Source organism: Ictalurus punctatus, chromosome 10 (assembly GCF_001660625.3).
Source record: "Ictalurus punctatus breed USDA103 chromosome 10, Coco_2.0, whole genome shotgun sequence".
In the NCBI taxonomy this organism is placed as follows: domain Eukaryota; kingdom Metazoa; phylum Chordata; class Actinopteri; order Siluriformes; family Ictaluridae; genus Ictalurus; species Ictalurus punctatus.
In genome coordinates this window covers 23,377,810-23,393,109 of record NC_030425.2, presented here as the reverse complement: position 1 = coordinate 23,393,109, position 15,300 = coordinate 23,377,810, and the positions used below count along the sequence as shown (strand labels likewise).

General features: G+C 38.0%; 2 protein-coding genes across 3 annotated transcripts; both read left to right on the top strand.

The window, feature by feature from the left end:
- The first annotated feature begins 3,871 nt into the window (after positions 1 to 3,871).
- LOC108270567 (hydroxycarboxylic acid receptor 2-like) lies at positions 3,872 to 5,497 on the top strand. Its single transcript, XM_017477394.3, has one exon. The coding sequence runs from the start codon at positions 3,891 to 3,893 to the stop codon at positions 4,827 to 4,829; it is 939 nt and encodes a 312-aa protein (XP_017332883.1). The 5' UTR covers positions 3,872 to 3,890; the 3' UTR covers positions 4,830 to 5,497.
- Positions 5,498 to 7,872: 2,375 nt separating this feature from the next.
- Positions 7,873 to 14,497, top strand: traf3ip2b (TRAF3 interacting protein 2b). 2 transcript variants are annotated; one of them, XM_017477391.3, is made up of 9 exons: positions 7,873 to 7,959; positions 9,919 to 10,562; positions 10,688 to 10,730; positions 11,018 to 11,082; positions 11,878 to 11,975; positions 12,066 to 12,134; positions 12,941 to 13,057; positions 13,146 to 13,220; positions 13,738 to 14,497. In XM_017477391.3, exons 2-9 carry the CDS (start codon positions 9,932 to 9,934, stop codon positions 13,882 to 13,884), a joined length of 1,245 nt encoding a protein of 414 aa, XP_017332880.3. In that variant the 5' UTR covers positions 7,873 to 7,959; positions 9,919 to 9,931; the 3' UTR covers positions 13,885 to 14,497. The 2 variants fall into 2 exon arrangements, with proteins under 2 accessions (XP_017332880.3, XP_017332878.3); XM_017477389.3 differs by having other exon boundaries at positions 11,018 to 11,097.
- Positions 14,498 to 15,300: the final 803 nt, after the last annotated feature.

Genomic DNA, 15,300 nt, shown 5'->3' with positions numbered 1-15,300 from the left:
GAAAAGTCTCTGTTTTTCCCCACCAGTAGCTGAAGTTAGTCCAGTTTGAAGCACAGTGAACTTACTTGGAGAGAAATATTCCTGGTAGCCATGTGCGATGTCCGCATTGGCGGAGGCGCACAAGAGCACCAACACACTTCCCCCTCCTCCGGCGTTTGACTGCATGTGCAAAGGTGAGGGCACTTTGACCAGAATGTCCAGTAAATTCATGGATGTGTCGATGAAGGTAGGAAATAAATCTGTAGGGACTGTGGCCCTGATGTTCATGAGCTCTTCTCTGGTGAATTAACTCTCGGTATTGTCACAAACAACTGTTTTAACAAACAAAAGAAGACAAAACAATGCACACCAACACACTGAGGCAGCCATCTGCGGCATTATCTTGACTAGATTACATTTTTGCATTTTTGGCATATTTCATTGGTGCATGAATGTTATGGTGCAGGAACCCTTTAGAATTTTCTATATTTCTGCATAAATATGACCTAAAGCACACAAGTCTTAAAAGTAGATAAAGATAACCCAATTAAATAAATGAGAGAAATATATTATACATGTTCATTTATTCATTGCAGAGAATGACAGAATATTGCACATCGGTGAGTGGCTAAGGTATGTGAACCTTTGCTTTCAATATCTGGTGTGACCCCATTGTGCAGCAATAACTGCACCTACACGTTTCAGGTAACTGTTGATCAGTCCTGCACATCGGCTTGGAGGAATCTTAACCTATTCATCAGTACAGAACAGCTTCAACTCTGGGATGTTGGTGGGTTTCCTCACATGAACTGCTTGCTTCAGGTCCTTCCACAACATTTCTATTGGGTTAAGGTCAGTACTTTGACTTGGCCATTCCAAAACATTACCTTTATTCTTCTTTAACCATTTTTTGGTTGAATGACGTGTGCTTAGGGTCATTGACTTGCTGGATGACTGACTTTCTCTTGAGATTCAGTTCACAGACAGATGTCCTGACATTTTCTTGTAGAATTCACTGGTATAATTCAGAATTCATTGTTTCATCAATGATGGCGAGTCGTCCCTGCCCAGATACAGCAAAACAGGCCCAAACCATGATATTATCACCAGCATGTTTCACAGATTGAATAAGGTTCTTATGCTGGAATGCAGTGTTTTCCTTTCTCCCAACATATCACTTCTCATTTAAACCAAAAATTTTATTTTGGTCTCATCTATTCACAAAACATTTTTCCAGTAGTCTTCTGACTTGTGCACATATTCTTTAGCAAACTGAAGAGGAGCAGGAATGTTCTTTTTGGAGAACAGTGACTTTCTCCTTGCAACCCTGAAATGCACACCATTGCTGTTCAGTGTTCTCCTGATGGTGGACTCATTAATTGGCCAATGTGAGAGAGGCCTTTAGTTGCTTAGAAGTTACCCTGGCTTCTTTAAGACCTCACAGACTATTACACTTCTTGCTCTTAGACTGATCTTTGTTGGTACATCACTCCTGGGGAGGGTAATAATGGTCTTGAATTTCCTCCATTTGTACACAATCTGTCTGACTCTGGATTGGTGGAGTCCAAACTATTTAGATTGTTTTGTAAACTTTTCCAGCCTGATGAGCATCAACTCTTTTTCTGAGCTCCTCAGAAATTTCCTTTGTTCATGCCATGATACACTTCCACAATCATGTGTTGTGAAGATCAGACTCTGATAGATCTCTATTCTTTAAATAAAACAAGGTGCTCATTCACACCTGATCAACATCCCAGTGATTGAAAACACCTGACTCTAATTTCACCTTAGAATAAACTGCTAATCCTAGAGGTTCATAGATTTTTGCCACTCACAGATATGTAATATTGGATCATTTTCCTCAATAAACAAATGACCAAGTATAATATTTTTGTCTCATTTGTTTAACTTGGATCTGTTTGTCTACTTTCAGGACTTGTGTGAAAATCTGATGATGTTTTTGGTCATATTTATTCAGATATATAGAAAATTGTAAAGGGTTCATAAACTTTCAAGCATCACTGTATGTATCTATGTAAGTATATGTACAGATACACTAAAGTGTTCAGTGCATGTGCAAATATATGAGCAATGTCCTGGTGCTGTGTGTGTGTGTGTGTGTGTGTGTGTGTGTGTGTGTGTGTGTGTGTGTGTGTGTGTGTGTGTGTGTGTGTGTGTATTAGTGTTAGGAGTTGGAGTAGTGTTCAGGAGTTCAGAGTTCTAATGGTTTCGAGGAAGAAGCTCCTCCTTAGCCTGTCAGACCTGGCCATGTGGTTGTGGAGGTGCTTTCCAGACCACAGTTATCAGAACAGTCGCTTATTGGGTTATATAGGATCCTTGAAGATTTTAACTGCTCTGCTCCAGCAATGACTGATATTGATTACCTGCATGCTGGGCAGTGTTGACCAGGTGATCAGTTAAGGAGTCCTCACCACCCTCTGCAGGACTGCAGTTCTGCACTCTCACCACCAGGGTCCGTCTGACCCCTCACAATAGCAGGGCTTCCTACAACATCCTTTGTTTATATTCCAGTATGATAAAAATGGTTGCATGGTCCGATTTACCAAATAACGGTAGAGAAGTGGGTTTGTACCCTTTCTTGAATAGAGTGTAGAAGTGGTCCATTGCCTTTCCCCCCCTGGTAGGGCACATAATATGTTGGTGGAAGTTTGGCGTTATCTGTTTAAATTTAGCCCTGTTAAATAAATGAAGACAGCATCCAGATATTTGTTCTGAGGGTTGTTGAGCGTATCTTGAAGTGCAGATAAGGTAGTGTCCGTGGCTGCTTGAGATGGGATGTAAACGGCCATGAAGATGACCAAGGAAAACTCTTGAGGCAGGTAGAAGGTGTGGCATCTGCTCATTAGTTGCAATTTATACAAGTTATAAAGTTATACAAGTTACAAGTTATTTGAGCAGGAAGGTGAGAAAACATTCTTAGCAACAGACCAGTTGTTGTTGATCACAGACCAGTTGTTGTTGACTCCCCCACCTTTGGATTTACAGGACTCTTCCATTATGTCCATACAGAAAATGGAGAACGACTCCACAGGTAGAATGGCCTTGTCCAGTACTTAAGGGTAAGCCACATTTTGGTGAGCCAAAGGATATTGCAGTTACTCATGTCTTGTTGGAAACAAACTCGGCCCTGACATATAGCTTGTTTTCTATGGACTGTACATTGGTGGGCAGTATGCTGGGCAAGGGTGTACAGTGTGCTCCTGCTCTTAGCCTGTTTCACACACCTGGGCATTTTCCTCTGTGTGTCCTGCATCTCCTCTGGGGAGCACTTCTTTATTTTGGTTGGTGTCTTGGAGGATATCTTAAAGGCCAAGAGTGATCACTGATAAAAGTGTCTGATAACTACTAAATGAGCTTTACACCTATATTTGAAAGTGTGCTGTTGTCTTAGGTGACGAGTGCCAAGGATGTGGGTGCAAAAGTAAAAATATTTGATGTGGACCATATGCCCTTTTGGAGCATAGGGTTTGCACATGTTTTGATGTGTAGCATTTATTTCAATTTACCATAACCAGATTAAGTTTTATTTTTTCTTTTCATTTTCAGTTTAAAATTTTTTTGTAAGTTTTAATATAAGTCAACATTACTTGCAATTCAAAACCACAGCTGGAGTTATCAATCGTGGTTGGGGGGTAAAAAAAGTTTAGGACAAATGAAAACACATTCACTGTTTATCTTTACTCTTATGTTTCACTAATGGCACTTTCATGTATGTTGTATGTCACAGTCTACTGTGTCATTTTTAAATCATAATAGGGGTAGAGCGTGGCCAGTAGTTGGACATTTTCTTCACCTATGTATTTGCCTATGGCATCTACTTATTTGCCTGTTATAAAACAGCAGTGTAGAGTAAACAGTTCCTAAGGTCATTTTGCATCAGTAATGCCAATATGTGGAACTCCTCAGTTTGTTGTGCTTTTGAGTACCCTATTTTAGACAAACTCCTACCCCCTATACTGATTGTGGAGTTCATTTTTGGCCTCACAGGGAACATTTTTGCCCTCTGGATGTTTGCTTTCCACATGGAGAACTGGAAGTCAAACTCCGTCTACCTGGCACAAATGACTGTGGCTGACTCAATGGTGCTCTTCTTCATGCCATTCAGAGCCGACTACTACATCAGGGGCCAGGACTGGATCTTCGGAGATGCCTTCTGTCGCATGATGCTCTTCCTTTTGACAGCCAATAGGGCCGCCAGCATTTCCTTCCTCACTGCCGTGGCTGTGGACCGCTACCTGAAAATTGTGCACCCACTACACCGTCTAAACCGGATGAACCTGAGTTACACCATGTGGGTATCTGCAGGCTTATGGGCAATGGTATTACTTATGTCATCTCAGTTGCTGGGTTCAGCCCATTTTTTCAGCCTCGGCAACCGCATCCAGTGTGAGAGTTTTAACATATGCTTCGACAACCGTCCATTTTCAGTCTGGTACAGTGCCTTTTATGTGATCCAGTTCTGTGTGTCAGGCAGCATCATCATCTTCTGTACAGCCTGCATTACATGGCAGCTGAAAACCAAGACGATGGACACCACAGGCAAGGTCAAGAGGGCTGTCTACTTCATTTTCATTGTTGCCTTGATCTTTTTCATCTGCTTCCTGCCAAGCACTGTTTCAAGGATCTCTGTTCTGATCCTGAAGGTCTGGTACCAGGAGTGTTCACACTTCAATGATGCAAATCTGGCATTTTATACTTCAGTCTGCTTCACCTATTTAAATAGCATGCTAAATCCTCTGGTTTACTACTTTTCCACTCCTGCATTCAGTGGGACCATACAGAAAATTTTCAGGAGATTTACAGAGCAAAAAGAAGAGGTTACTTCATGAATAGCAATGTGGCTACAGTAACAACCAATTAAAGTCAATTTAAGTCAAATATGTAAAACAAACAATATTTTTTAACAAGCAAAAACATCTTTAAAAAAAAAACAAAAAAACAATGTCGTTATTACATAGTAACATAAGTGAATTTTCATATAGTGATAATTAATTATGCGGTATATGCCAGCTTTCCATAGTTAAGATTCCTTTAAGAAATCTATAACCAATTGTTTCAATACTGTAATATTATTTAGCTTTTTTTTTCTAGCAATGCAACAACAGGTGGTTGAAGCCCCAACTCTGTAAAATACTACATTAATACTATAAGGTAATACTGGGCAAGTCCAGCATTATGTGACATCTGGACTCATAGTGAATTGCAAAGTGTTTCATTGTGTGCTAAGCTGGGCATCAGTGAGACATTTTGCATATTTGTATGCAATGTAATCTTTCCAGGGGAATCCAGACCAATATTCAAAAATAATTCATTTACATTTTACAGGTGGTAGTGAGTTAATAATAAGCTAAAGTAAGAATCCCTTCAACACCACACATTTAGGTATTTATACAATTTAGAATACTGATGGTTATTTCTGTTCTGTATTTAGTTATGAAAGTATGCGTTAATTAACCTTTCATTCAATTTATTATAAATTCAATAAAATGTGCATTCATTTGTGAAGCATTCATTAATGGTCTCTGGTTTTAATTGTATTAAATTTCTTTAGCATCAATCCAAAGTCAGTACTGGTTGGACAATTATGGTAAATTATCTTGCACTAGTTGTCTCTCATTACTATAGATACAGGCTGACCAGATGAATAATAGGAACTTGGGGTATTCATATAAAAATATCAAACTTAAGTAAATCTAAAAACACAACAAATAATACATTTAGTTTATTTATTTATTTTACCTTTATTTAACCAGGAAAAAGACTCACTGAGAAAAATCTGATATATCAGTGAGAAAAATCTCTTTTACAGCAGTGTCCTAGCCAAGATCTACAGTAAAGGAATTCATAATCAGTCCCGCCAGGATTTTACAATAACAGAAATTAAAGCACAATTGAGAAAACTCCACAATATTCAGAGGAGCTTGCCAATATGGACCAATATGTGTCATGTGATGTCGTCACAACGCACCATGCAATGTCATCAAAATGCTCATTCAGCCAAAACCCTCTTCAAGTCACGTGCATCGAACATGACTACACCCACATTTACCAACAACCATCAGTGCGAATTTTGTGCAATTGCAATTTTGCCAATTCATGTAGTTTTCTGCCAAAAAGCACAAAAAAAAAACTCCACAAATTCGAATACTGAAAAACATAGCAACAAAATCATTTTTGGCCGCAGTAATCACAAAAAAACTGTGAAATCCTGTACGGACTGCATAACACTTTTTCTGATGTACACAAAGGTACATTAAATAAAGTGCCATTTTTATTCTGAGGAAAGTATATAATGCAAAATTTGTGACCAAAGTTTGTAGCTTTTGCAGGGGTATTATATTGTGTAGGATATACAGAGGCCTGGGGGTAACGGAATACATGTAACTGTGTTATGTAATCAGGAAACAAAAAACTGGTTGCTGTAATACGTTACATTTACATCAAAAAACAAAGTAATCAGATTACAGGTACATTTAGTAAAAAATGGGAATACTATCAGGATTACAATATTTTTCATTTAAAACCAAAAAATGAATCTTTTGACATAACACAATATAGACAGCTGCTTGAGTATAGTTCTGGTTCTCTCTTGCCAGTTGTGGCTCATGTGAACAAGCTCCTGCTACGTGCGCAACTAAATTTTGTACAAAGTTAATTTGGTAGAAATTAACACAAATAGTTCTCTGAAATGCTTTTGTTAGGGTGACCATATGTCCTCTTTGTCCTCTTTGTCCTCTTTGTCAGACATGTCCTCTTTTTTGGACATTAAAAAAAGGGTCCAGACCTGATTTCTAAATTTGAGTAAATGTCCGAGATTCGGCTTTAGTTTCATTATGATTTGTTTATGGTCTAAATCTACATCATATGTGTGCATGTTTGCATTGCTTAACCCATCTTTGTAATTCCTGATGTGCAGGACTGATCAACAGTTACCAGAAACTTTGAGTTGCAGTTATTGCTGCAAAAGGGGTCAACCCAGATCATGAAAGATTCACATACTTTTGCCACTCATAGATATGTAATATTGGATCATTTTAATCCATAAATAAATGATCAAATACAATATTTTGTCTTATTTGTTTGGGTTCTCTTCATCTACTTGTAGGACTTGTGTCCTTTCGGTCATATTTATGCAGAAAAATAGAAAATTCTAAAGGGTTCATGCACCACAACTTTCATGCACCGATGAAATATGCCAAAAATGGGATCAAGCTTCAAAAATGGTAAGAAAGCCCTGTGCTTATTGGGAATGGGTGCAGGGGCAGGAGAGATGGAACAAATGAGAGTGGAGAAAGAAAAGTCATTTTTAAGTGGATATTAATACATTTTGCTGTCATAGTTGGCACTTTTTAAGAAAATAAGCAAAAATGGGTACATAAAATAAAAAATGCACACAGTGGGTGGTATATTAAACACAGGGACATTATGTGGCATTTTTCCTGCCAAATGTTGGTGTCACAATTATAAGTACACCACTGGAGACATGTACCTGTACATGGATTTTATTTCATTCCAAGAACACTTTTTCAAGCCTGACAATCTTTTGACAGCTATAAGAACGATGTCTGCTATATTAAAAAAAGACATTTCTCCAATTGTATGACATACAATTTTAATCATTATGCGTAAGGTTTCTGCCCAACAATTCTGGAGTTAATTGTATGTCAGAATGGTGCTCCATCATAAGAGACCACAATACCACAATTACCATGCTTACCTGTTTCACACACTATATAGTACAGTTGTACACGCCATGGTTTCTATGGCAGCCTCTGTAAAGCCCCACCCACAGTGGGTCTATAGGTCAGCCTTTTTCTTATACTTCCACTGATGGTACATTATTTTCACTAAACATCTAATGTACACAAAACACACACACACACACACACACACACACACACACACACGCACAAAAATTAGATCTTCTGACTGGTGCGCTGACCATTCACCCATCCTCAAGTAAGTTTGCGATTATTTATTCATTTTATTTATTTTTATTGTTTAACTCTTTTTGGGTTAATCTGTTAATTGGGCTAATCTGTTAATTTTCAACAAGGGTCATCCATAAAAGTCTATACATTTCAGGCATGTTTAATTTTAACCAGCTTGTCACCAGTAACAAGTGTAATTTATCATTTACATAATGCACTATTATGCTATTTTAGTTAATTTATAATATTTACATTTATCTTTATCAGTTTACTTATAGTCAAGCGAAACAGGGAGGCTTACTAGTTACTTTCAGTCCAACACCGGCACTGTCATGATTATTAAGAACAAATTTAGCCTGTTTAGTCTGTTTTTTCTTTCTTTCTATCACATCAAGCAGGCACACTGAGTAATCGTTAATACAGTTTAGTTTACCAAAAATGAATTTTGGTAAACTGACAGAGTTTGTTGAATTTTCTATCTAAAGGAGCTTTTTACAAAGTGTTTCACAGATAATGGAGGTAGATACAACTTTGCATAGATAAGGCTCACTTGTGGTTTTTTTGTACTTGCAACGTCTGCAAAAATGAAAACATAGTATGAGAGCTTTTTTGCAGCCGTAAATAATACTAGCATGTAAGGACTTACAAGTGCCTGGGTGTACTGTATGCAAAGGCCTAGTTTTTCACCTATGGCATGCAAATGCTGGCCTCTTTCTTGCACCACAAAACCTGGCCTTGACAGATTTCAAATGTGAGTTCAGATTTTTTCTGCTCTAGTTCCTATCTGTGAAGGCGTAAGAACAAAAACACAACAAATGTCAATGTCAGCACCTTTTTGTTGATTGCATGCATGACTGATACAAACGTTTTAAAGCATTATTATTCCTGTTATGGGTAATGAGTAAGTATGTGGTGGTTAGCTTCCTATCTGATTCTATTCTATAGTTGATAGTTAATAGTAAATAAGTTAGTAAATCTCTGTCACATTGAAACCAGTGTCATTAGCACTCTCAGGACTTGCTACTTTATACGTTTCTCTTCTTATCCAATAGATCTTCTTATCTCTAAAAATTCTGGTGTCTTTATAGCTTATTGAGTGATACTCAAGTGGGCAAAATTATAGCCACATATCTGGAATTTTCCACTGTGGTCTGTCACACTGGTTCTCATTTAATTTAGTTTAATTTATAATTTGGTTAAAGCATTCAAATTACAACACATTTTTAACATGTAGTTTGCCTTGATAGCCGCTGTTAACCTTCTGAATTAGTATTTCTTATAAGAATATTTTAAAGATTAGTTCAAATTACTTCACTTTATCACTGTAACTTTATTTCAGATTAATGCTTAGTACTGCAGTCAAATTATTTTTAATCCGATGTTTGATATTCACAGCTCATAATAGCTCATAAAATGTACATGCATATGATATTGAGTTATAATGTTTTAGTCAAGGCTGCTGTGACACAGCTGCTGTCACACTAAATGTGCTTTCATACAGACGGCTATGGCATCGTCAGGATTCAAAATCATGATCTTCCAATAATTTTCTATTGCATAACTCAGAAGCCTAACACATTAGTTGTTTTTTGTAGATAAAAATCACTGCCTGAAGCTTCTTTTGCGCTCATATAAAGAAAGCTGTTCATGCGATGTGCACACTGTAACTATAACAACTCGGGCATCTACAGCCCAGCAATGAAGTAGCTTTTTTTTTTTAAAACACCCTAACCAAACTTCACTCATTTAAAAAACTATGCTGGTATAGTCCATATTAGACCCAAGGCTGAGGTTCCAAATCCACCCAAATTGGGTTACTTTTAACTCAGCAAATTTAGAGTGTGCTTGTATTGGGAGTGCTCATGAGTACTAGGACATCCAAAGTAATTTAAGTCCGGTTTTGCAGTTTGTTGTAATTAAGGTTAAAAATGTGACTTAATCCGCACAAAAGGATGTCTTATGTAATATATTGAGGGTTTTTTTGCAGCTCCAACAGCCACATGGCTCATCAAGGACAACATCACAAATTACTTAACTGTCCTGAGGAAAATGATGAGACACAGAGTGAGGAATTCCATTCTGGACTTCCCCTAGCTTCAAAGACCTCTCTCGATCACTCCATTCCCCTCAGCAGGGTGGTGGAAGGACAGACATTTAGCCACCAACACAACCCTATGAGCCCCAGTCTTACCCAGTCCTGTGTAAAATTGATCCAGAATGATCAATTAACCAGACCATGCCAGCAGGTGTTCTACCCCAACCGGGTTGATACTGACAGAAGAGATCAGAGAGCTCACCCCTTCTACCATAGCAGAAGTCTTGGAGGAGGTCAAACGAGCAGTCTACCATCGTATTTGCCCTCTACTGAAAACCAGACTTACCTGGGGGCCGGTTGTGTTTTTCCCAGTTGGCATCATTTCCATCCAGGTACACACAGCCTCAGCCTTAACAGTCTGGATCAGCCTGGCTCTCTGCACTCTTTTCACGCAACTGGATCTACCGTACACACCAGTCAGGTGATGCCACTCCATGGCCTCCACAGTGGGTACTATGGTCCAGTTCCAATCCAAGTAAACCCTCAGGATCATCTCATCCCCAGGCCTGGATATCAGCCACCCAACAGACTCAAAGGTATCTGGATACAGCCTGTTAAAAACCCCTGGACTTCCATCAAGTGTAAATGTGGAGTGTTCAACAAATCTGAATATTTCACTGCAAGTAAAATATTGTGCCTTGACTCTTCTTATATCCCACAGATCCTGAGCTATTAGGATACACAGATCCGGGTAGCAATAAGAAGTGAGTAGCTGAATCACCTTTCACAATATTGCAGTATAAAAATAAAGGGATATACTAAATAAATTGTAAGGACTTATTATTTGGTATTTGCTAAGTTCTCTATCTATTCCAGTTTGTCTGAATTTTGCTTGGACCTATCGTTGAAGAAATGAAGGCATGCAAAGCCCAACATTAAAAAAAAACTTTTCTCATTTTCAATGGGATCAGACTATATTTTCCACAAGTCTTTATGAACAAAGTGGAATTATATAGTAAGTGGAAAGCTTGTGGTTGTTTTCTTTCCACAGCACTGCCGTTTCTTTTCGACCTGGACAGAAAAGTGTCCGCAGCACACAGCTTTCTCAGGAACAGAGTGAGTGTCTTAACAGTAAGTTGTCTAACAGAAATTTATGAGACATTCATTCATAGCCACTGTGTGCTACAACACAAGGTTTAAAATTGTTGAATAAATTTGAGCAGACTTTCTCTGTGATGCTTCCTCTATAAGTTTTTGGGGAACCCACACCAAGAACAGAGACTGACTGAATGGGGCTTGAGTTTTGGTCTTTGTTGGTTATGCTATGCTCAACAATACCAGGTTCCCTGACTATAGAAACAACTCAAATTCTCATACAAGACTGAGTCATTTCCAGACTCCTTTCATGTGGTGCATTTCCTCTACAGAGCATTCAGAATGCTTCTGCTTACCTGAATTTTAAACTCCCAAAGATCTCTCATTTTTAATGTCACTACTGAGATCACTATTTAAAAAATTGCCTTTGTATTCAAGGCCTCATAGTGCTCTGAACTACAGTTTCAGCATACCTTGCTTTGGAACTACACACCCAGGTGTCTTCAGGGCCAAGCATCTCAATTCTTTGCCCTTCAGACAATCTCTATCCAAAGATCATGGCTTCTTTTTTCCCTCTACCCTTTGATTGATTGTTTATGCACTTTCTTATAGAGTACTCTATCAATTATACGAGGCAGCATTAGTCTCTAATACTAATACGTCCTCAGATACTTTGTACTGTTGCATCTTCAGCAGTTTGCACATTTTATAAGTCATGATAGATAAGAGTCTCTGCCATATGAATAAGTGGAAATGGAAATATGTCATGGATGTACTAGTCTACTTCTCTCACTTTCTTCTCTCTTGCATGCGTAGAAAAAGTGTTTGTCACATATGAGGTAGACAGCGAAGATCATCTTAAAGAGGTCATCAAGTTTGTGGCCTTATTGAGGAACAACGGCTTTGACATGCACGTAAGAGGATATGCATCTGCGTTTCTAGTGTTCTTCTGTAAAAGCATCCTGAAGTGATGAATTATTTCCATCTCATATGTATGTCTCCAGATTGATGTTTTTGAACAGCAGCTCTACAGCATCAGTAAGATCGACTGCATGGAAAGATATCTCAATGAGGTAATGCCTGTAAAGGCCTGTTTTGGGTTTTTTTGTATGCATATCATTTCAAACCGAGTGCCTGTCATTTAATATCTTATAAATATCTTAACCAAAATCAATATCAATTACTCATTATATAAAGGGAGCCAACACAAAATCAAAGTACTGTCAATGTGAAGTAGAGCCTTACTTTTTTTTATCCATTACCCATATAATTTTTTTTTTTACAGTTACATTTAATGGTGTGCAACGTCCACAAAACAAGTTTGTTCACTTACCAGCCTCTCTATTTTCTTTCTGTTGAGGTAATAAGGCAAAGAAAAATTCAGCTTTTCATGCTACTGAGGAATCGAATCACACCAAGCACTCCATTCTGAGGTCTTTCCCATGTTACGTTACAAAGAGCTGACACTGGAGACTCATTCCATAAATTTAAAATAAATGTTTAGTCACAGAAAGCCTCCAATATCATATGAAAATTGATCAACATATTAAAAGCGATTACACACGTTTATAATCCATTTACTCTAGAAACAATATTGTATCAGAACAAGAGCATTAATATAAACCTTGTAGCCAGAACTTCTGCCAGAGCTGCTGTTACAGAACATGAATCATCAATACCTTCTGAATCAGAATCATGAATTCAACAGCTCTGTGGTATCATCTGTACTAGTCAAATATAGCACTGTGTATGATAGAAGCCGTTAGAGCTCTACAAAGTTACAGTGACTCAAAATATTTGGCAATTCTTGGCAGATTTGTGTCAAAAGAAACCATTACTACAACTTGATTACTTCATTGCCCTTTTTTTCTTTCTGCAGAAAGATTACCTGATTATCATGGTCATTAGTCTGAAGTATTTTGAGACAGTAACAGGTGCTGGCGTAGGTGTGGACTGTGATGAGAGAACCTCAAACACTGTGTACATCCACAAGCAGGTGTGCAGTGACCCATGGTTTTTGTCTTTATAGCTTCATCCAAATGAATTCCTGTAAATGTACTGCTTGTGTTTTGTTTGCTACTCAGCTTCAGAGTGAATTCATTCAGAATGGCTGCAGGAACTTCAGGGTTATTCCTGTACTTTTTCCTGGGGCTAAAAAGGTAAGTCTTTAGCTTAGTAGTTAAGCTTCACTGCTAGAAGGGTGTGAGTTCAAATCCAAGGCCTGCCAAAGAGAAATGGCTGATACATTGAAATAATGTATCAACAGCACAGTTGTACACTTTGATTGAATGGATGGATATAAGCATACAGCTAATGAATAATTGGAAATGTAGCACTGACACCTCAATCTTTACTTAACTTGAAAGGCCAGAGACAAAAAGAACTGATATAACACTATTTCGGTCTGTGTTTCTGAACCAGGGGTGTCGTATCATATTTAACCTCAGCTTCTTAACAACCTGAGATATGATAAGGGTAGAATTTCACTGCACTGTACTTGAATATGTGTGGCAAACCTGTCACGTAGTGAAATTCTTTATAAAACTCTGAAAACTACTGAAATGTGCTTTCCTTTTGCACATATTTGAAAAAGTTTGAAATATAATATATACTATGTATTATAATCAAATAATAGTAATCACCGTATGTTTCTCTTATTTCGCTTATGGACCTCAGAGCTACGTTCCCTTTTGGCTACAGAACACACACCTGTACAGCTGGCCCAGGGATCGGGATGATATTCTGCGCCGGCTCATGCAGGTGGAGAAGTACAACCCCCCACCTGTCGGCTCACTGCCCACCATCTTCTCCATGCCTATCTAACAACAGTGCAGCAGTATCTTAGAACTAAAATATGGCCAGCTGTATGATGGGACATGCACAGTCAGTATACAGGTGCATCTCAAAAAATTAGAATATGGTGGAAAAGTTAGGTTTTTTTCTGTAATTTAATTCACAAAGTGGAAATTTTATATATTCTAGATTCATTACACGTAAAGTGAAATATTTCAAGCCTTTTGTTTTGTTTTGTTTTAATCTTGATGATTAAGGCTTATAACTCCCAGAAATAAAAAATCCAGTACCTCAAAATATTAGAAGAAAGAATTTATAATACAGAAATGTCGACCTGAGAAGCGCTAATAAACTCAAAACACGTGCAAAAGTTTCCTGAGCCTTTAATCTCTCAGTCTGGTTCAGTACACACAACCACAATCATGAGGAAAATGAAAGCAAATGTTGCATTTCATTTGGAAATCAAGGTCCCAGAGTCTGGAGTAAGAGTGGAGAGGAACAGAATCCAAGTTGCTTGAAGTCCAGTGTGAAGTTTCCACAGTCAGTGATGATTTGGGGTGCCATGTCATCTGCTGGTGTTGGTCCACTGTGTTTTCTCAAGTCGAGAGTCAATACAGCGTCTACCAGGAGATTTTAGAGCACTTCATGCTTCCATCTGCTGATGAGCTTTAGGGAGATGCTGATTTCCTTTTCCAGCAGGACTTGGCACCTGCCCACAGTGCCAAAACTACTAGTAACTGGTTTGCTGACCGTGGTATTACAGTGCTTCATTGGCCAGCCAACTCACCTGACCTGAACCCCATAGAGAATCTATGAGAGACACCAGACCCAACAATACAGACGAGCTGAAGGCCGCTTTCAAAGCAACCTGGGCTTCCATAACACCTCAGCAGTGCCACATGAAGATTGCCTCCATGCCACGCCGCACTGATGCAGTAATTCATGTAAAAGGATTAAAGCCCCGACTGAGTATTGAGTGCATAAATTAACATACTTTTCAGAAGGTCGACATTTCTGAATTATAAATTCTTTATTCTAATATTTTGAGATAATGGATTTGGATAATGGATTTGATTTTCATGAGCTATAAACTATAATCCTCCAGATTAAAACAAAAACTTGAAATGTTTCACTTTGTGTGTAATGAGCCTACAATATATGAAAGTTCCACTTTTTGAATTAAATTACGGAGAAAAAAAATGACTTTTCCACAATATTTGCATTTTTATAGATGCAGCTGTAGATACAGGTGTTAAATGTAATGCTTGCTGTCATGAATAAAATAGATAATGATTAGAAATTATAAAGTAAGACATAAGTATATATATAGTATGTATGTATATATAACAAATGTGCATTTCAGCTACAGAAATTGGGTTACTCAAACATATGGGAATAGTTGGAAACAGGTGGGGGAAATAGTCTTCAAGAAAGATGTACAGAAGT